This window comes from Mirounga angustirostris, unplaced genomic scaffold, assembly GCF_029215605.1.
Source record: "Mirounga angustirostris isolate CCGP_5_RB_7025 unplaced genomic scaffold, mMirAng1.0.hap1 SCAF_8, whole genome shotgun sequence".
Taxonomy (NCBI): domain Eukaryota; kingdom Metazoa; phylum Chordata; class Mammalia; order Carnivora; family Phocidae; genus Mirounga; species Mirounga angustirostris.
Window position 1 is genome coordinate 48,034,903 of NW_026991716.1, and position 22,810 is coordinate 48,057,712.

The following is a 22,810-nucleotide window of genomic DNA, read 5'->3' on the forward strand; positions in this document are numbered from 1 at the left end:
TGGGATTGAGTCCCACATCGGGTTCCCGGCTCAGTGGGGAGCCTGCTTCTCCCTCTGACCCTCTCCCCTCTCATGCTGTTTCTCTGTCTTTCTCTCAAATAAATAAATAAATAAAATCTTTAAAAAAGAAAAAAGAAGAAGGATTTCACCAGCTCCTTGAACAAATTATTTACTGAGTACCACTCCATACCAGGCACTATTTTATTTTAGGCCCTGGGTCTAAAACGGCGGGCATACAGCCCCAATTCCTGCACCTGTGGTGCTTACATTCTAGTTGGGGAAGACAGGCAGTGTCAATATATGAACAAATCAATGTAATGTGTTAAAAATAAGAGTAGCAACAGATGATTATAGCTGATGGATATGACATCTATAACAGAAATGTTATAAGGGACCAGGAGGAATCGGAATACTCTAAGATACCTGCACTACCCATCTTATTCGAAAGTGGTCTTAGCATAGTTGTAAATCTGTACGGCAAACTTTCTGAATGGCTGGTGCTAGGTCCCAGACTCATTGAGTGCTGCCCATCCCCCTCTGTCCGGACCACAGCCCCCTGACACGTTGTTCTGCACTTTTACCCCTTGGTTTACCTGTTGGGTCTTTAGTCGGTGAGCCTCCTGGTTCCTGTGCTTGGGTTCAGCCCTGAACCCTCTGGCGCACTGTTGTTTTTGAGGATCAATGATTTCTTGTGCCTGTCCTCTTACTCTATGACCAGAGAGTCTCGTGGCTCAGGAGAATGGGGGTGGTGTGCCGAGGGCTGAGACTAAAGGGTAGGACTCTGGACCAAAAGGGGACTGGGACAAAACTGGGGTAATGCTACTCAAGGCAAGATGGGGGAGGACGGAGACTTGTTTTCAGTATGGGAATGGCACTGCACCATTTAAGGTCATGTACCTATAGGCAGGAAAGACAGGGGCACCTGTCTTCTTTTGAGACAGCGTGGCCTCTTGGATTTATTGCCTCTAATCCTCTAACTCAGTGCAGAAGCCAGCCTTTCTCTCTGGTTGTTTCCTCAGAGCCAGCCCCCTGGTGTTTAAGAGAAGTACAACCCAATGATTACAAAAAGGCTTAGCGTCCACATATTACCAGGCAATGGCACTGCATAGTAAAATCACGCCAAAATCATAGTATAAAATAGCGCAAATTTGCTGCCATCCCACACAACTGCATAATACAGACCCCTGGGTGTTATCAAGTCAATGTCTGGTTCCTATGCATAAATTAATCGACACATAAATATGAAACGTTTCTATTCCCTGAGAGGTTAGAAGGAGCGGTCCAAAAGACCACCCTCACTTCTGACACCAGCTCCAAGTTGAGGAGTGCCTAAACACCAGCCTTAGGTTCCACAATCCACTAGAACTCCCAGAACATGTTGAAAGCTGTTCTATTCACAGCTATGGTTTACTACAGGGAGAGGATACAGATGAAAATCAGCCAAGGTGGGACACCTGGGTGGCTCAGTCGGTTGAGCGTCTGCCTTCGGCTCAGGTCATGATCTCAGGGTCCTGGGATCGAGCCCCGCATTGGGCTCCCTGCTCAGCGGGAAGCCTGCTTCTCTCTCTCCCACTCCCCCTGCTTGTGTTCCCTCTCTTGCTGTCTCTGTCAAATAAATAAATAAAATCTTAAAAAAAAAAAAAAGAAAATCAGCCAAGGGGAGAGAGGCCCAGGGCAGAATCCAGGAGAGTTGCACACATGGAGCTTCCAGATGTGCTCTCTCCCGTGTAGTTGTGGACAGCTTTCACTCATCCTGGCAACCCTGTGTGACAATCAATGCAAGTACCTCAGTGTTCGATTAGAGGAAAACCAAGTGCAGGTGTCCAGGTGGTTATTTGTGTTCCCACGTCCACCATGTGGGCCTCTGTCGTCACCACGATACTTAGAATTACCGGACCGTGGTTTGGTGGCGGGTGCAGTGCCAGGCAAGCCTGAGGAGCAGTGATGGCCCAGGCTGCTGCCTCTGAGGGAGAGGCCCAGGATCCCGCCAGGCCCCGAGAGTACAAGCCAATAAGAAGAAAATGGGGGCGTGTATCGTACAGTACTACCTTGCCCAAAGACAGGTCTGGCCATTGCTTCTGGGAGTTGATCTCTAAGCCCTTGGACTGTCGTGTCTGATGGGAACACCTCTTTGCCTGGAGACCCTGAGTCAGCCAGGTAATAACTGGATGATTTAGGGCGAGAACTTTGAGCCACACCAACACTGCAGGGTAGGGTGGGCGCTTTGGGTCACGTGCTGTCAGCTCCACTCTGGAGGGCTGGAGACAGACCAGCCAGATGGGCCGTCAGTCATGCCCACATGATGGAGTGCCCCCCAAAGTCTGGACTCAAGGCTCCAGTGAGCTTCCCTGGTTGACAATACTCCATTGCTTTTCCTCAGTTTTTTAACTCCCGAAATATCAGATACGCTAAAGGCAGCAATTCTTCCTTTTCCAAAATAACTTCAGCTGTTTACACATCTCTCCCCTACTATGTGCTGAATTGTTCTAGAGCAGGGGCTCTGTTCTAGGGTTCCGCCTCCTGGCACCCTGCCTGGCACATAATAAGTGCTCAATTAATATTTGAGACCCAAATCAACACAGGTTAAAAGCCGTATTAATAAACCATACTTTCAGTTCTGAAATGCAAAAAATTAGCAGCTGACAAATAACAGAGTTGGGTAGTAAGAAGATAAAAGTAATATATATATTACTTTTTTTATTATATATATAATTTTCTTATACATGCATCAAATACAACTGGAGGGATATATAATTTTAGTATATGTGCTGCCGAAGTGAGCACCTGGAGGGATATACAAATGATAACTACGTTTGCCTGTGGAAACCGAGTAGCTGGGGGCCAAAGCCGAAAAGACCACTTCCAACTCTACACCCTCTTACGCTCTTTTGATTTCTGAACCATGGGAATATGTTATAGATACCAAGAAATGTAATCCAAAAGAATTCTGGCAACAGGGCAATGATTTGTAAATTCTTTATTTTGGCTAATATTGACTGCCTTCATTACCACCACAGATTTATTATAGCTGAGAGGAATTATTCACTAGATATTCTGTTGTTATTAAACACCAAAAATTAGGAAGAGACCAGAGGGCTTTTAGAAAGGGATAACGAGAGGGGGGGAAGAAGCTCAAGGGAGAACACAAGGTCCTGCCTAGCCTGGTTGTCAGGAAATGAGTCACCACATCAGATCTAACTGAAATGCCAGTCTCTCTGAAAGGGCTTTCAGGAAAAAGTTGCATTAACAATTATTCACTGGACAAACCAAAAGGTCAATGAATGTTTCTAGAAAAGATCTTGGCATGAAAGACCCACCTAAGGAACAGTTCTACATAGCACCATGACAGAGCTGGGATCAGGGCATCAATTAAGATGGACTGTGGACACAGCAAGCTCTAGAGGCTAACTCTCACTCACAGATGGATGTGATGCTTTATGGCATAAAGATGTTGTAGACGGTTCTCACGTAGATGTCATCCGGAGGAGGCTTCTTCTTGCTGCCAGGTTCCAGGAATTTCTTAATTGTTGGGATATTACTTATTTTCACTGTGAACTCCTGCAAAAGGAAAACACAACAGTCTGAGGTTAACAGCAAAGGTAATGGTAACTACGAAAATACGGTTGTGTAAAATGGCCCATGAAAATTTGTTCAAGAAGTATTTGTTACAGGAACCCAGCCAGAAATGTAATCCAGCATCTGCTTGGGGTCTGATCTCTTGGTGTGACTATTTATGATCTCTGTCCACAATGGCTGGGATCTAGACCAGGGTTTTTTTTTTTTTTTTCATGTTTTTTTTTTTATTCTTATGTTAATCCCCATACATTACATCGTTAGTTTTAGATGAAGTGTTCCATGATTCATTGTTTGTGCATAACACCCAGTGCTCCATGCAGAATGTGCCCTCCTCAATACCCACCTCCAGGCTAACCCATCCTCCCACCCCCCCTCCCCTCTAGAACCCTGTTTGTTTTTTTTTTTTTAAGATTTTATTATTTATTTATTTATTTATTTGAGAGAGAGAATGAGATAGAGAGAGCATGAGAGGGGGGAGGGTCAGAGGGAGAAGCAGACTCCCTGCTGAGCAGGGAGCCCGATGCGGGACTCGATCCCGGGACTCCAGGATCATGACCTGAGCCGAAGGCAGTCGCTTAACCAACTGAGCCACCCAGGCGCCCAGAACCCTGTTTGTTTTTCAGAGTCCATCGTCTCTCATGGTTCTAGACCAGGTTTTATGCACACAAACCTCATGATTCAGACCAACATGTGAATTTTTTTCAGAGATAGAAAAATAAAAAATATGCTTAGATTAGGATTATGATGCTTAAGAGAAAAAAGGAAGGAAAGATCAGTACCTTAAATATACTTATCTACTCAGAGAAAATGCATGAGCCATTTAAATAAAAGTACTTTAAAAGGTCATCATATGGTACAATTTCCTTTTTAAAATTCAGCTTCCTTGGACTTTTTTACTCCTATTAGCAAATGAATCCTCTTTCTGGCTATGTGTGGGAGATGGCCAGTTATATTTTTTAATGGCCTAGGGCTCAGACACCAGATACCAGATATTTATGTAAACCATATTTATGGAAATCATATTTTCCATTCACAGAGTCAAATCTTACATTTCTCAGTAATTGAGAAGAAAAGTCTATTTGAGCTAGTAAAAAATTTCAACCATATGAAGAAGTGTATATCCATCAAATATAGTTGTTCTAATAAAATTTTTCAAAGAGGTCATTTATTAAAAAAACTACTATTAAATGTCTATAATGTACAAAGACCAGCCTTAAGCATGCACACAAAGATACACAAACATACATACATGTACCATTAATACTGACAAAAGCTAATAGTTATGTCAAAGCTATGTAAGTGACAAGTTTCTCTTTTTATCACTTATTCAAACTCTTTGTATCATCTAATTTCAAATACTATACCAATATTTAGAAGCTATTTCTATTGGATTTATTATTTCAAGATTTACCTGAGGTGATGTATAATAAAACTTTTGTGACTTCTGACTTGTTTTTTATACTCTTTAATCAGTGTAGGAATGACCCTTTAATTCAACTCAGATCTGGTGTTAGATTCTGAAGTCCTGGGGCGCCTGAAGGCTCAGTTGGTTACGCAACTGCCTTCAGTTCAGGTCATGATCCTGGAGTCCCTGGATTGAGTCCCGCATCGGGCTCCCTGCTCAGCGGGGAGTCTGCTTCTCCCTCTGACTCTCCCCTCTCTCATGCTCTCTCTTTCTTTCTCTCTCTCATTCTCAAATAAATAAATAAAATCTTAAAAAAAAAAAAGATTCTGGAGTCCTTTAATTAAAATTGTATTTAGGTGCAGCCACTATGGAAAACAGTATGGAAGTTCCTCAAAAAATTAAAAATAGAAATACCATACAATCCAGTAATCCCACCACTGGGTATTTACCCCCCCAAAATGAAAACACTAATTTGAAAAGACATATGCACCTCTATGTTTACTGTAGTCTAATTTACAATAGCCAAATTATGGAAGCAACCTAGGCGTCCAACCACAGATGAATGGATAAGGAAGATGTGGTATATATATAAGGGAACATTACTCAGCCATAAAAAAGAATGAAATTTTGCCATTTGTGACAACATGGATGCACCTAGAGGCTATTATACTCAGTGAAATAAGTCAGAGAAAGACAAGTATATGATTTTACTTATATATGGAATCTAAAAAGCAAACAGAAACAGACAGACACATAAATACAGAGAACTGATGGTTGTCAGAGGGGAGGAGAGTGGGGGGGATGGGCAAAAAGGGTGGAGTGGGAGGTACAGGCTTCTAGTTGTGGAATGAGTAACTCACAGGAATAAAAGGTACAGCATAGGGAATATAGTCAATTACATTGGAACAGTGTTGAATGGTGACAAGTAGTAGCTATACTTGTGGGCACAGCATGATGTGTGGAGCTGTTGGGTCACTGTGTTGAAACTGGCATGGTGGGGCACCTGGGTGGCTCAGTCGTTAAGCATCTGCCTTCGGCTCAGGTCATGATCCCAGGGTCTTGGGATCGAGCCCCGCATCGGGCGCCCTGCTCAGCAGAGAGTCTGCTTCTCCCTCTCCCACTCCCCCTGCTTGTGTTCCCTCTCTCGCGGTGTCTGTCAAATAAATAAATAAAATCTTAAAAAAAAAAAAGAAACTGGTATGGGGTGTTGTGTGTCAACTATACTTCAATAGGAAAAAAAAAACTGCACCCATGTTAAAAAAAAAAAAATATATATATATATTTACACAGATGTGCCTGGGGTATAAGCTTTTTTTTTTAAATTTTTTTTATTTATTTGACAGAGAGAGAGGGCACAAGCAGGGGGAGCTGCTGCAGAGGGAGAGGGAGAAGTAGGCTCTCCACTGAGCAGGCAGCCCGACAAGGGGCTCGATCCCAGGACTCTGAGATCACAACCTGAGCCGAAGGCAGATGTTTAACCAACTGAGCTACCCAGGCACCCCTATGTCTGGGGTATAAAAACAAGTTGTTAGCATCATGGATAGAAAACACCAACAGGTCCCTGGGCTATTTCAGGGGCCTACTGGTATTAAAGTCAAATTAAAGAACGTGTGCTTTGTCTGCAAGAGGAAATGAACAGATAGCTAAACAACATAATGATGGCTATTGCCTTGTTGAAGACGTCGATTCTTATTTCTGGAGGCATGTATTTAAATAGTGGTGGTTGTCCTCATTAGTGTATCAAAATGTATTTGCTAGACTTGGAAAAATTATTTTTTTCTAAAAAAAGCATATGTACTTGGAGACTTTGGAGATCTGATATATTTCTCTTTGATAACTTAGTCATTTGAGCTATATAGGGGATTGGTAACCTTTTCCTATAAAGGACCAGTGAGTAAATATTTTAGGTTTTGCAAGTCGTATGGTCCCTATCAGAACTACTCAATTCAGCTGTGGCAGCACAGAAGCAGCCATAGACAATGCACACATGAATGAGCATGGCTTTGTGAAATTCAAACTTCATAGAATTTCATGTGTCATGAAGTTATTATTCTTTTGATATTTTTTTCAAACACTTAAAAATGTAAAAACCATTCTTAGCTCAAGAGCTGTACACAAACAGGTGGCGGGCCCGATCTGACCCTGGAGGCTGTAGTTTCCCAATCCCCCATATAGGAGAAAGCCCACTGGCCTGGGAGAAAGGCTATGGTTCTAGACAGAACTGAGGCCCCCACTAACTAGGCCATCTCAGCTGCTGACTTCTTTACCCTCAGCTCTATTTCCTCATATCTACACTGAAGGAGCTGGATGAGATTGGTTGTTTAAAGCCCCTTTCTGGGACACCTGGCCAGTCAGTTAAGCGTCTGCCTTTGGCTCAAGTCATGATCCCAGGGTCCTGGGATGGAGTCCCAAATCGGGCTCCCTGCTCAGCAGGGAGTCTGCTTCCCCCTCTGCCTGCCGCTCCCCCTGCTTGTGTGTGTACATGCTCACTATCTCTCTCTCTCTGACAAATAAATAAAATCTCTAAAAACATAAAAAAAAATAAAGCCCTTTTCTGCTTTGAAGTTCTATGATCAATTTTGGCAGAATAATACCGAGGAATAAGTGGCCACACGCAAGTCTCTCCTTGGAATTTCTGGGAAAGGGAATGGTGGGAACTCTTTGGGTGCCACTTATTAGCTCTCAGAACTCAGGCTGGGATGTTTCCAATTTGAGAGCACGTTATTTCTAAGACTGGGACTTGCTAGTCCTTACTGGCAAACTGTATGGAGTTTGTTTCAAGAGCATAGTTACAGAACAAAACTAAGCTAAAACTCCTTGCACAGGTACATGATCTTTCAGCTCTAAAGATTTGGGGACCAGAAAAACCTTTTTTTAAAAAATATTTTATTTGACAAGAAAGAGACAAAGCGAGAGAGGGAACACAAGCAGGGGGAGGGGCAGAGGGGGAAGCAGGCTTCCTGCTGAGCAGGGAGCCCGATGCAGGGCTCGATCCCAGGACCCTGGGATCATGACCTGAGCCAAAGGCAGACACTTAACTGACTGAGCCACCCTGGCGCCACTCAGAAAAATCATTTCAAGTCTGCACCTTCATTTCATGAACTAGAATCTAAAAATGTACATACACACCCCCCCAGCCAACCAATCAACAGACACTGAAGGAAGGTGTAGGAGTTCTGGGCCAATGTTCTAAAATGTGGTTTTATTTACCTGGAGATGAGGAAATGCAGACAGGATATTGGGGATTTTCTCTTCTAGAGCCAAAATGGTTTGGAGTAGAATCACGTCCGCAAGGCTCAGCTGGTTACCAACGAGAAACCTTTGCCCATGATCCCTTAAAACCTACAGGATACAAATGTTTTGCATTGCTTACAATAATTTATATGGAAAGACTGATGAAACTGTTGAATCAGTGCAGTATCTGAGTATTTTAAAAATAATACCAAGTAAGAGGAGATTCCCTGTATCAGAGAGAGAACGCACAAAGGGTGTAGAAATGGAACTACCGTAAAATATCTGCTTTATATCAGAATGAAACACTGAAAAGGGGAAGAAAATATTAATTCTGGATTTAGCATCCAGTGCTTTAAAAGGATACTCCCATTCCATAAATGTATCTATAGAAATGAGTTAGGGGCAACAAATTCAGGAGGCTGGGGGATGTGATGTAAGTAAGCAACAGGTCCCCTTCAAGGAATCTCATCTCATTTGCCAGCTCTGTGTTTCTACAAACATCAAGACTTGTAGTCATTAACTAGACATGACTATTAAAAAAGTAGGCTTCCTTTCATATCTTCCAAGACAGAGAAAACTAAAAGCATCAGGGCTCATCTTGAACCCCATTTTGAGAGCATGTAGGTTCAGAGATTCATAGGGATAGATAATGATGGGGAGGAGGCAAGGAACAGTGGAAGAAGCGGGGGGCGGGGGGGAGACTCCTTTGCAGCGAACTCTTGGATGCCCACAAGCGAGTGTGTGTGTGTGTGTGTGTGTCTGTGTGTGCGTGTGGTGTCTGACAGGGGATCTACATACAACATCAAATAGCTACTGAAGCCGGAGCAGGAGAGCACAATGAATCCAGAATTGTAGTCAGAGGCCTGTCTAATCCTGGCTCCCCACCTTAGGCGTGTCACTCAATCTGTCTATGATTCCATTCCATTATGTGTCCAAGGGATACCAGTTCGTAGCTGATGTGTTGGGAGGAGCCCTGACTTAGTCTGGGCCACAGGAACATAGGGACCGGCAGTGACCCTTCACTAAGGCACCTGTTTCTCCCTCATCACACCCACATTTCTACACTATCATATTTTACATTCACCAAGTGCCTGTGGGCAAGAGACTGTGACATCAAGTGACAGAAAAGCCCAGAAAATACCTCTCCTTCTTAAATCTCATTCCACAAAGATGGCCAGAGGAGATCTGCCAATTCCCTATTTTTACACTCTCTTCTTTTTTTAACTGAAACATTTAAAACCATTCCTCTCAGCTAAGAAAAAGAGTTTGAAGCTCAGAAAGGCAGATATATTAAGATGAGGAAAATAACAAAACAGGAAACAAAAAGAGCAAAGGGAAGAGAAATAAAACAACAATGGTCTTCTCATCATATCAAACTATCAGGTAGGATGTCTGATACACAACGGCCATTCCACAAATGTTTGTGGGATGAAAGAAGGAAGGAATTAGGTAGTTTCTGCCTTGCTGTATCTCACACAGGGTGGGCTCGTGGTGAATGTAAGGACAGTAACACGCCCATGTGGTACACCCATTATTTTTTCCAGCCTTCTGAATAACATGGCCCAAGGAGCATCTGAGGAACTTCAAGACATCCTGGCTTTGTGCTGACAGCTACCATCAGCGCTCAGGAATCCAGCAAGGTTAGTCCAATGGCGCTCGGTGTTACATTGCCCTGAGCAGAGAGGGGCATTAGGGGCAGCTCCCTTGTAGTCCGGTTAGGCTATGCTCATGGGCTTCTCTGCCACCTACCTTTTCAAACACAGGAAAGTATCTAATTATAGCCTTCTGGGCCATGTTAACCACTTCCTTTTGTTGATCATCTGGTTTTAGAAAAGGATGCATGATAATCAGTTCCAGCAGATCTAGCGTCCCCTCCACGTACATGTCAATCCTTAAAACAAAAAAAGAAGTTTCCTCAGTTTCCCCGAACTCATCGGCTTCCACAACTAAGAATTCAGAGTGCTTTTCTCTTAAGGCTCTGGCTACCGAAGTGCCCAGAAGCATTTATCTATACCTGTCTCCAAGAGCAAAGATGCAAAGTCAATTCTAATTGTAATTCAGAAAAATCCGTCACAGATCAGAAAGCACAAGAGTCATGACGTCCCCCTCTCCCGGGCCCCTAATCCTCTACCCTTACTCCAGTACCCACGCTTGGTGTGGGTGGATTTCACATTTATAAAAAGAGCGGAGATCATTTATGGAATGCTTGGTGTGTACGAGGGCCATGGTGCTAAAAAGCTCTACACCCAATATTTCATTGACTCCAATGACACTATCAGGTATGTGCTCTCCATATACTGTACAGGACCCTCAGTGGGACTGTGGAACCCAGCACCTCGCCCTATATCATGCATTTTAGGAGGTACAAGGACCAGGCTTTGAGTTCAAAAATATAATTGAATTTATAATCAAGGCACAGTATCCCTGACCTTGACTGGTGTAGCAGCTTCCTGTTCTTCATACTTCATGATAATAAATTTGCGAGAAAGGTAAAAAGCAGTATCAAAGCATTTAAAGATGCTGAAACCTGAAACAATCACGCCCCAGAGAGAAGATCCAGCATCTGAACTCAATTATTCTCTATCCTCTTACCAAGACTCTGTACGGATTATTCCCTGTTTACACTAAGGATACGAGACACAAAGGAGACGGGGCGTGCTGTGGAGACTGCTAATCAGCTAAGGTATCAGTGAGTGACAAGCGAGAACACTTGAAAGGGCCACAGTACAGGGTTCTCTCCTTGAGGTCCTTGCCAAAGAGGTGGTGCTTATCCGCTATGTAGTGGAGGATGCTTCGGGTCTGCACCAACTTCATTCCATCAATTTCAACCATTGGCACTTGTTGGAACAGCAGGTGATTTCCTGAGAATGAAGGCCCAGAGTTAGAACTGATCTCTTCCCTGTCCCCGTGCCCCTAAACATGCCCAATCGAATGAAAAGGGACCGTGGGGTCAGAGCCTTGGGAACACTGCGATGCTCCCTGATGACAGATACCCTCAACTTCATTCAGGGGAGCAGACTGAACCATCAAAGAAGCCTGAAAACCAGCACTGTTCTAAACCTTCCTTTTTCATTTTCACCCCAGGGGGAAATACCTACCCACCATGGCAAGGGGCGGGAGAGAATGCAGTGAAGATATTTCTGCAGGGCTGCCCTAGCCAACATAGCAATCAGCTGCTGCATGTAACTAGTGAAACCTAAATTTAATCAAAATTCTGAAAAATGTAGAATTCCATTCTTTAAGCACGCTCGACACATTTCAAGTGCTAAGTAGGCACACGTGGCTAGCAGCTATGACATCGGGCTGAGAACAGAAGGTTTCCACCACTGTAGAATGTTCTACAGATTGCACTGCTTTAGAAAATCTGAGCATAAAACCCAAGTCACCAACTGACACTCGTGTATGCACTGGCCCTTCCACAGCCACAGACCACATACGACCAAGTTCAAGGTCAGTGATCGAAAAGTAACCCACTGCTTTCTTCAACAAAGATAAGTATTGAGGTTTGTTGTTTATACATGCAGAGATGCAAATATAGGCTCGCCCAGGCCTCAAGGGACTCAAGGATGGGGGTTACCTGAGGTCCTGGGGGAGATGAGTACTCCGCACAAGCCTAGTGACATCAGGCCAGTGTCATGCATGAAGGCTGACACTGCAGCTGGTCCCTCTCTGGGGAGCCTTCAGTTGGGCCGAGAGACGCTGCTGATGGGTGGGAGGGAGGCTACTTAGAGTCGCTGGGTAAGGGAGCCTGGGAATGGAGGGAGAGGGGCTGACCAGGAGTTAAAGGGGGGGCCTTTCACTGAATTCATTTCTGTCTGGTGTTCACCCCAGTGTAAATGGGGACCTCTGTCTGCATACTTCAAGCAGACACCGGTGGGTGCCTCAGACAATTTGGAAGGAGCGAGGTGGGGAAGATGAAGAAGAGGGAAGGGATGAAGGAGAGGACAAAAGAAGGGAGGGAGAAGTCAGAGTCGGGCAGGAGGAGGAGAAAGGGATGGAGAAGGGCTGTTCACCTGAGGGTTCACTCCCTTTAGCTCTCAGGAAATTACTGACTAAAAGTGATTTCCTTGCAATTTCAGTCATTTCTCCCCCTGGGTTTTAGGATACTGTCCTGAATGTTCAGTGTCAGCATCTTTGCCCTTCCACATAAAGACCAATTCTTAAACAAAATCATTCTTGGGGCGCCTGGGGGGGCTCAGTCGGTTGGGCGTCCGACTCTGGATTTTGGCTCAGATCCTGATCTCAGGGTCGTGAGGTAAAGCCCTGCATTGGGCTCTGTCCTTAGAGGGGAGTCTGCTTGAGATTCTCTCTCTCCCTCTGCCCCTCCCTTCTGCTTTGCTGTATCTCACAAAGCGTGCTGTATCTCACTTGCACGCACACACACGCTCTCTAAAAATAAAAATAAATCTTTAAAAAACAAAACCTGGGGAAACAATCAATATTACCAACAGTTATTTCATTTCCATACTCACCATCCTGCAACTTCTGTAACTGTTCTTTTGTTTCTAAGAATTCTTCATCAAACTAAATTAAAAGAAAAAAAGATACCCCCCCCCCCAAGAAGGCATAAGTCATTATAGGATCAGGACTGAAAATACCAAGTCAAACTGTCTCAGAAACAGAGAGAAAGACCAACACTTAGCACCCACATCTTGGTTTCCCACTATAAGAAACCAGGGCTGGGGCACCTGGGTGGCTCAGTTGGTTAAGCGTCTGCCTTCGGCTCAGGTCATGATCTCAGGGTCCTGGGATGGAGCCCCGTATCAGGCTCCCTGCTCAGCAGGAAGCCTGCTTCTCCCTCTGCCCCTCCCCCTGCTTGTGCTCTCTCTAGCACGTGCATTCTCTCTCTCTCTCAAATAAATAAATAAAATTAAAAAAAGAAAGAAGTTTAAAAAGAAACCAGGGCTCCTGGGAGAAAAGGTTGATGGTAGTAGATTCGAAAGCAAAGAAGAGCTCAAAGACCAATGAGATATGGCCAAGGCAAAGGCATGGAGGACCCTACTTGAGGCGAGTCCCTAGCCAAATTTGGGACAATTCAAGCATCAAAGAGTAATGTCACTTACGGATCATCACACACACCAACAAAAAAAAAATCCCTGTGTCCTTAAGTGATGATACTCAAAAAGGTAGAAGAAAAAGTTCTTTTTTACAGAAGAATTAGTGCTAACTAATGATAAAATTAGGATATTACCATTTTGTAACCTATAAGTGATTCTGATAAGGATCAAAATGGATGCTGAAATCACTGAGTTATAAGGCACAGAATATTCAAACAACCTTGAAGTCTCAGCCCACAAGTTAATTATGACAAAGGAAAAATATAGCTTTGTGGTGAAAAGGTCTGGAGATCTCACCATCTATCTAACCAAGTGATCAAACTTAGCTCCCCACTGGGGGACATGGAGATGTCGTGTGCTTCCTGCTGTGACCAATAAGAAGGGCACAGTAACACTGTAACCCAGATCCAACTGCAAGGTGAAAATCAGGCATAGCCAGAATGTGGGGCACTCTGCAACAGAGATGGCCGGGACTCTCTCAAACCTACAGAAAACTTGTTTTGGGAGCACCTGGGTGGCTCAGTCGGTTAAGCGCCTGCCTTCGGCTCAGGTCATGATCTCAGGGTCCTGGGATCGAGTCCCACATCGGGCTCCCTGCTCAGCGGGGAGTCTGCTTCTCCCTCTTCCTCTGCCTCTCCCTCTGAGTCTCCCCTCTTCTCGTGCTCTCTCTCAAATAAATAAATAAAATCTTTAAAAAACAATTTGTTTTGTTTGTGTTTAAGCTTCTTCCGGGTGTGCAAGGTTTGAGAACAGGTTTGAGGGATTTGCCTCTGGCATTCCCACTCTACGCTCTTCACCACTTATCTGGCTCTCCTTTTCTAGACCTCCATTCACTTCCCACCTGAAAACTTGAGGCCCATTGTCCAAGGACAAATCTTTATTTAAAAGAGATTTGACTTTAGCCAGGTAGCCCTCCTCTGATGATTCTTCTTTATGGAATTTGGTTTCCAAGTTCATGCAAAAGAGTCAGTTTCTCCTTTCCACATTTCTTTTCAGTTAAGTCAAGGAAGGGCATGGGAGGGAAAAAGGAATAAAAAGCAGGTACTATTCTAGATGAAAACAGACTAAAGAGACAAAATAACCAAACACCTGAATCCTGATTAGATCCTGGATATTGGGGGCAGGGGAGGGGGGGGTGGGCAGTTATAATTGCTAAATAGGTAACAGGTATATAGACATTTGGGGGACAGTATGGAACTTTTGAATATGGATCATATATTGCTATTGTAAAATTAGTATCAATTTATTAGTTGTGACAATGATACTACAGTTATTAGAACAATTACTTTTTCTTTCATAGGAGGAAAATACATGTTGATGTCTGCAACTTCCTTTCAAATGGTTGACCAAAAAAAAAAAAAAAAAAGTAGAGAGAGGAGGGGAGAAAGCAAATGTAGCAAAATGTTAACAATTAGTGAATTTAGTTGAAAGGTGTCCATTATCCTAGCTTTTCTGTAGGTTTGAAAGTTTTCAAATTAAAAAGTTGGGGTGGGGGAGAAACAGTGGAAGCACGTTCCTCTTCTTGCACATTAAAAAAAATGTGTTCTAATGCACTAACGTGATTCATGTCAAGAAGGGGAGACCTCCTCTCACCAAGTCCCCCGATGACTCCCCACCCATGTCTGTCCCTGTGCTGCTTCCCCAAATCGTCTGAGGGAGCGGCAGAGCTGACCAGCACAGAAATCAGCAATCCTCCCCTCTTCTGGCTCCACTACCTGACTTGGGGGTTGAATCAAAATAATGGGGTGTAGGTACAGCTTCTGCTACTTGCCAGGATCCTCACGGAGCAAGAGGGGTCTGGCAGGAACTCCATCTGGTGCCTGCTAAGCAGCAACCTCAGGGCAAGAATGTTCAGGGCAGGGCACCTGGGGAGCTCAGTTGGTTAAGCGTCTGCCTTCAGTTCAGGTCATGATCCCAGGGTCCTGGGATTGAGCCCTTCATCAGGCTCCTGGCTCAGCGAGGAGTCTGCTCCTCCCTCTCCCTCTCCCTTTCTCTCTCAAATAAATAAATAAAATCTTAAAAAAAGAAAGAAAGAAAGAAAGAGAAAATTTCGTTCAGGGCATTTGTCCAAACAAACAGATGTAGTGCAGATGGTGCTCCCTCCGTACTACGGCTCGCAAACTTTTATAACCATGATCATTTAGAGCAAATAGTAAGGTGTGTGTGTGTGTGTGTGTGTGTGTGTGTGTGTGTGAATCCAGGCCCACTCTTCAGAGATTCACATTCAGTAGTTGAGAGAGACTAGAAATGTACATTTTTAAAAGCAAATCTTTCTGGGGCGCCTGGGTGGCTCAGTCGTTAAGTGTCTGCCTTCGGCTCTGGTCACGATCCCAGGGTCCTGGGATCGAGCCCCACATCGGGCTCCCTGCTCTGCGGGGAGCCTGCTTCTCCCTCTCCCACTCCCCCTGCTTGTGTTCCCTCTCTCACTGTGTCTCTCTCTGTCAAATAAAAAAAAAAAAAAAAAAAAAATCTTTAAAAGCAAATCTTTCTAAAGGGTTCTGATTCTGGCTTTTGACTTCCTGGGAACATTATGCAAGATGTGTGTGATCTCTCACCAGGGACACTCTTGTGTCCAGCTTTACAAAATGTGGTCAGTAAGAAGCACCTGGCACGGGAACTGCAGATGAGAAGGTGGGAGAGGAAAGAAAAAAATCCCAAGGCAGAGCTTGGAGGGAGCTTGGTGTTGTGCAAGGCTGCAAGGACAGACACAGTGCGTCGACCTTTGCTCCCTAACCAGGGCCCTGTTCCCAGTGGGATACGCTGGAGACCTGCCCTCTTGCTCACCACACCTCTCCCTTTTCAGCACTCTGTCAAGTTTATGGGAATTGCCCAGAAACCCTGAGTTAGGAGTTTGTGGGACTGGAGTCTTCTTCTACATGTGTTACTCTCCCTCTTAACACAGGGGATCGGACCAGGCTTCTGGGGGGTCTTCAGGCAAATAAAGCCCCAAGCAGCAACGAAGCAACACTTGGCAAACAGCAACAGCAATGCCTACGGACCCAAACCAAGTGACTGAGAGCGAGGATGCTGACTCTCCGAATCAGGCAGGCTGCCTTTCAGCAGGTTTTGGTTACCGAGTGACTCACATGTGTGTGCTTTACACATCAGGCTCAACCCAGCACTGTGACACTGGGAATCATGGACTTGCCCAGTGGGCTGCCAGCCCCTCCTCCACAACTGTTTCTGTGCTTAACTAAACATGTGCTTTGGAAAAGAGAAGTGGAGGCCCCCTCACCAATACTACCTTTGGGGAATGGCTCCTATAAACCATGTGGCTGGCCCCAAGTAAGGGAGGCTAATCTAGGACCCTCCACACGGGTCGGAAGGGTGGGCTTGGGACCCGCTGGGCCAATAGTCTGCCTCACCTGTGTGTCTACTGGGACTGGTCTAGGGGAGGTGGGTCATGTGACCCATGTTCTTTTTTTGTTTAACTTACTTAGGGTTGGTTTTTCTACTGCTGTCACCAAGAATCTTGACTCATACACAGGGGAGCAGGAGGAATAGGGGAGAATGAAGGTTGGAAAGAAAGGATTTGACAAAGGATTGTATTAAATGCACAAGTAAGACACCCATTGCAAACCTATTAAATAAGCCACATCTGCAAACTCAGAAGCACACAGACAAAAGACAGGTGACATGAATAAGCCAAGCAGGTTCAGGTCACGGGACCAAAAATTTTTTCACTCAAGGGGCGCCTGGGTGGCTTAGTCATTAAGTGTCTGCCTTTGGCTCAGGTCATGATCCCGGGGTCCTGGGATGGAGCCCTGCATTGGGCTCCCGCTCGGCGGGAAGCCTGCTTCTCCCTCTCCCACTCCCCCTGCTTGTGTTCCCTCTCTCGCTGTCTCTCTCTGTCAAATAAATAAATAAAAAGTCTTAAAAAAAATTTTTTTTTTCACTCTCAACACAATTAGAAAAATCTATCCTGAGACAACAGGGAATGATGGGGAGTGTAATGAGCTAGAAAGGTCCATCTATAGTGGCAGTCCTTCCTTACTCAGATTTAGCAATTACAGCCCTCTGAAAATGAGGACCTAGTATCATCAGATCTTCAAATATATCAAGAGAAGTCAGAAATCAGAATTTGTATATAAAAATGATATCAACTGATTTAGCTAATTTTAAAACACTGTACAGTGAGTTAGAATGATATGCAAAGAAATCATAACCAAAACCAACCAAACAAAACACAAAGCCTCAAACCCAACAACCCTCATTTGCCATCTTTGGAGGTTGCTAGGGTAACGACCGAGTAGTCTAAAAATTGATAAAGAGACTATATCAAGCATTTACCTGACCGTTCCCAAATGCACTGTACTTCAAGGGAATTAAATAGTTAAGTTAAAAATTACTCTTTATAAGAGAAACACAGTTAATAAATTCAGATGCAATGACAGAAAGAAACAGAAAAATCACCATTTTATAATCCCTAACGATGGTGATGATAAATAGATGCTAAAATGGCTAGTTGAGAAGGTAACGGAGGAAATTTTGTAATGCATGGATCAGGCCAACATCACCAGAACATGCTGATCAAGCCCAGCATTGCTGAAAAGGAGACAGTCAGACATCATGCATCCTTTGATGTCGTATAATAAAAACATGTTCACAGTATCCCTATGATGGAGTCTGGCAGGCAAAAAAAAAAAAAAAAAGTTTAGAGATAGAAAAAAATGAGCCTGGATTTGATCACAGCTCTCGGTCCAACTAGCAGTTCACAGGAAATATAGGAATAGAAGAATATGTTAAAATGAGGGTAAAGCAGCCAAATCTGTAATGGGGTAAATTCTACAGGGCAGTTTCTTCTACAAATAAATGGCACTAAAAACAAATACAGACACTTAGCACTCAGCTCTTGGTTGCTAAAACCATTTGGTGGTAAAAGGGACCATGATTCCTTGGAGAAATACCAGACTCTAGGGCGAGGGCAAGGAAAATACAAGATGAGCCTGGAGCATCTTGAAGTGTCAGAAAGTAAGAGAGAGCTGAAGGGAAAGAAAAGAAAAGGGAGTGTGGAGCCATGTACACAGGTGTGATGCAGGAGCCAATGACCAAAGTGGGACAATTTGGGCAAGAAAACATTATTATTGGATTATAACACAAAGCATAAAATAAATACTATAAACTTACGTCCATACTGATATAAAGAAATGCTTGAATAGATAAATGGCGGAGGAAAAAAAACCCCAAATCTCTCTTACGTAAGAATTCTAAATGCAGATACCTCCCCCTCCAGCAGGTGTGGTTTACTTCCCACCCTTTTGAGTGCGGGCTGAGCTTAATGACTAGTTTTGAAATAATAAAGAGGAAAATAATCCCTTTACAAGGAAGAAACCTGGCAGACACCACCTTAGCCAAGTGACCAAAGTTAACAGCACCAGGGATAACTCATGTTAATATCACCCCTAGTATGATGCAAGGAGAAGGGCACTTGACCTCTGTGCTGGTCTTCCCCCAAACCCCAAACCCTACTCCAATCAACATCAAACAAACCCAAACTAGGGAGTTCTACAAAAATTCTGATCAACAGTTTTCAAAACTGTCAACATCATGAAATAAAAGAAAGACTGAGGAACTGTGACAGATTGAGAGAGACTTAAGGAAACACAGTGACTAAGTATAAGGTTGGATCCAACAACAGTAAAGGACCTGATTGGCAAAACTCATTAAATTTGAATAGTCTGCGGTTTAGTTGTGCACCAATGTTAATTTCTTAGTTTTGACACGATTACGTAAGATGATATCATTAGGGGAGACTGAGTGGTCTTTATATGGACTGTCTTTACAACTTCGCTATAAATTTAAAATTATTCCCAAATATAAAGTTAATTTATATTATGCAGAGGAAACTGTTACAGATTTTAAAAACACTGAAAGAAACATAACCAAATGCAATGTGTGGGCGTGATTTAGATCCAGACTGGAATAAACTTACTATAAAAAGACCTGTTTGAGACAATCAGGCTGTTCAGATATTAATAAGGAATTGTTCATTTTGTCAGGTGCAATTGTGGTACTGTGGTTATGTTTTAAAATCCTCATCTTTTAGAAATAAAAACTGAAATACTCATCACAGATGAAAGGATATGATGCTTGGATTATTGCTTTAAAATATTCCCACAAAAGAAATGGAGGAGATGGATGAGACAAGAGCAGCATTTTAAAGCAAGTGACTTTTGAAACTGGGTGAGGGGAAATGCATGGCCATGTTTTCTCAGTCTCTGTATCAACTCAACATTTCCATAAATAAGAAGCTAAGAGAACAAAAAGAAAGATAAAAACACTGTGATCAAAGCCTACACTATACTAGACAGACAAGAAGGCTCCAGGTTAGAAGCCACTGAAGTGAAGTGGAAATTTACCTACAGATTGTGTTAATTCACAAAAGTCGTCCCTGGCAAATTTCAGGTCCATGCCTTTTCTCCTTATTAATAAATACTTACTGGTGGCAGATCAGAAGCTAATGATTAAGTAAAAAGTCTAAAGTAAAATAGAATTCCATCAACCACATTTCATTTATAAAGAAAAAAACCCTGGCAAAGAAGGCATCTTCTGACTCAACCAAGCCTGTCTGTGTTAGGGGGGAGAAAGCTAGAACAGGACTCCGCCATTGATGTTTTCCTCAAACGCCTCAAAGTTGTACGACAAATCTGTGAAGAAACAGCATATAGGGTACCTCGACTCCAGCGGCAGCTAAAACCCATCTTACGGATTCCATCCGGCCTCTTCCGTTAGGATAGTGGAGTTTGGGCTTCGCTGCCATGATGGCCTTTCAGGCTTTCTGGAGAAAAAAAAAAAAAACCACACACACACACACACAAAAACCAAGTGCGCAGCTCCTCGTAGACGAGCAGTCTTACTTCGTGTCTTCAATTCTGTGCTCACGGCCTAAATGAATATTCAGGATTTTGGCACAGGAAATCGGTTTTGTTGTTTGTTTGTTTGTTTGCTTTTTTTTTTTTTTTTTATGACTGCGTTTTCCCTCACTCAATAAAAACCTAACACCATTTCCAAATATTAAAAGAAACAACCACCTTGGTTTTCACACCGTTTCTACTTATGACTTCTTATTCTGAATCGGGAAGCTGTCATATACTTTGACCTTGAAAATTTTAAATTTTCCAAATTCGGCCTGGAGAGGCAAGACGCGGAGGGCCGTGGGGAATTATGCACCCTTTGGAACCCTTGCTCTCACAAGCATCATTATCGGTTATCACAGCAACTGGGAGGTGGACGGGCCGAGCAACACTATTGTCTGCAAAATGTGCGTCCGTCGTCCTGCCTGCGGTAGCTTCCCCCTGGGCCCCGCGCGTCCCCCACCCCAACTGGGAGTTGAGCCTCCCACCTTCGGAATGCGCCCAGGCCACGGACTCGGCCACCCGAGACTAGACTCCTGGGCTACCCGGGTCCCCGCTCAGCCCCCGCTACACCGGGGCTTTGGGAGGATCCGAGCTAGTCTCGCACTGAAACCGGCGGATTCAGATCCGCAGAGCGGGTTAATAAAAATACGCACACGCAGCCAAGAATGACCCCAGCCCAGCAAAGGAGCCCACGTCTGCCCAGATGGGGGCGGAGGCGCCAAAAGGACCGGAGGGAGGGAGACGAGAAGGGCTGAATGGGGGCTGGGGAGAGTTGCGACTGACGATGGAGTAAGAGGCTTGGGGCCGAGGAGTGGAGGGAAGGAGAAACGCGGCGAGGGGAGAGGGCGGGTGGGGGCGGCAGGAGGGAGACAGACCTGCAGTCCGCTCGGAGCTCCCGGAGCCGTACAAAGCGCTCGGCGAGCTGTCTTCAGCGAGGCGGGGCCAGCTGGCCGCCAGAAGGCGCTCCGGTGGGCGAGGCTCCGCGAAGTTTCACCAATAGAGACGGCAATGTTTAGCATGCCCCACCCATGTGCAAGGCATTCTGGATACTATGAAAATAGCCCAAATTCAAGGCAATTTCAACAAAAATTTTAGTCTTGTGCGAAAGAAATGGCCATTCTTAGGTTGGTTAGATTACAACTTTAGTTAAAAGAGACGTGGTAGAGATCCGGTATGGTTAAGGCAACTCGACCTATGCGAAAAGAAAAATTCTTTTTAGGGTTTATATATCTCGTGCGCAGCACTGTTTCTCGGATGTGAGGGCGATCTGGCTGCGACATCTGTCACCCCATTGATCGCCAGGGTTGATTCGGCTGATCTGGCTGGCTAGGCGGGTGTCCCCTTCCTCCCTCACCGCTCCATGTGCGTCCCTCCCGAAGCTGCGCGCTCGGTCGAAGAGGACGACCTTCCCCGATAGAGGAGGACCGTTCTTCGGTCAAGGGTATACGAGTAGCTGCGCTCCCCTGCTAGAACCTCCAAACAAGCTCTCTCAAGGTCCATTTGTAGGAGAACGTAGGGTAGTCAAGCTTCCAAGACTCCAGACACATCCAAATGAGGCGCTGCACGTGGCAGTCTGCCTTTCTTTTCCCAATAAAATCTTAAATATTTTTTAAAAAGCACAAACACCACCACAACACTTTGCAAATTCACAACAGCTATAACTAATTCGTACAGCTATAACTAATTCTGAAGCCTCTTAAAGCAGGTAAAGTACCTACAAGAGGACAAAGTACTTCTATAACATACTATTAAACAGAACCCATATATTTATTATTAAACAGAACTTAAATTGTCTCATTCTGTATATAGATCATACACATATTTTTTTTTCCCGTTTCTTTCTTGACCCCATGATCATCTTGAGCTTTCCCTTCATTTCATACACTTTAAAGACAACCACTCCAAGTCACAGGCTAAACAGAGCACCTTCCTGGAGGGGAGGAAGGGGGGCATTGGGGTGGAGGTATCAGTGGGGCTAAAAAAGTAATTTGGTTGGTAAATAAGTTAAAACTTTAAAAAATAAAGTAAAGCCATCAAGGCTATATTACAGAGTAGAAGGCAGAATTCACATGGATCTCAAAGTTTAAAACATATGCCTTCAAAAGGACTGAGAAACTATTTCTTGTTATTAGAGGCAGCTTCTGCTATTTCTCAAACTATAGATGTTGATTACTGTTTCCTCCATGAGGGGCTCTTGAGAGTACCTGCCTTGAGAAACCTGCAGCGCTGAACAATGGCAGCAAAGAACAAGAGATTTTAATTTCAGTAGATTCCTGTAGCAGGAGTGTGGAGAATGAATTGGGGCGGTGGGAAGGGGAGAGAGAGACCTATTAAATACCCGTGTGTATTAAAGTAGCACCATGAATTTGAAGATGATGGCTATGAAAAGGTAAGATATTAAGGAGGTGGAAGGTAACAGATTTACTAATCATATCACAGGGAGCAGAGGAAAGGAAGAGAAAAAGTCTCCCCCCAAACACATACATTTCCTTTTCCACCCTCCTTCTGTATTTTTCATAACATTTATTGTCATCAAACATATCAGGTATTTTATTTACATATTTTGTTATCTGTTGGGAGATTTAATAGAATGCAAATACCACGAAGTTAGGAATTTTCATAGTTTTTAAAAATATGATTTTTGTATACCCTGCTCCTAGAATAATGCTTAGCCCAGAGTA

At 44.0% G+C, this 22,810-nt stretch overlaps 1 protein-coding gene and 1 long non-coding RNA gene across 3 annotated transcripts in view; one reads left to right on the plus strand and one right to left on the minus strand.

Moving 5' to 3' along the window:
• Positions 1 to 19,394, plus strand: part of LOC123837809 (uncharacterized) — a 32,333-nt gene extending 12,939 nt beyond the window's left edge. The window contains exons 2-3 of the long non-coding RNA XR_006789284.3: positions 9,760 to 9,855; positions 16,175 to 19,394. This is a non-coding gene — a long non-coding RNA (uncharacterized LOC123837809). The remainder of the gene's footprint in view (positions 1 to 9,759; positions 9,856 to 16,174) is intronic.
• On the minus strand, positions 2,661 to 21,113 carry LOC123837808 (glutathione S-transferase A4). 2 transcript variants are annotated; one of them, XM_045867011.3, is made up of 7 exons: positions 21,005 to 21,113; positions 19,946 to 20,157; positions 12,688 to 12,739; positions 10,944 to 11,076; positions 9,965 to 10,106; positions 8,192 to 8,323; positions 2,661 to 3,558 (listed from the first exon to the last, which is right to left on the minus strand). In XM_045867011.3, the coding sequence occupies exons 2-7, from the start codon at positions 20,030 to 20,032 to the stop codon at positions 3,436 to 3,438; spliced, it is 669 nt and encodes a 222-aa protein (XP_045722967.1). In that variant the 5' UTR covers positions 20,033 to 20,157; positions 21,005 to 21,113; the 3' UTR covers positions 2,661 to 3,435. The 2 variants fall into 2 exon arrangements, with proteins under 2 accessions (XP_045722967.1, XP_064453776.1); XM_064597706.1 differs by having other exon boundaries at positions 19,946 to 20,050; positions 21,005 to 21,062.
• Between the last annotated feature and the right edge of the window lie 1,697 nt (positions 21,114 to 22,810).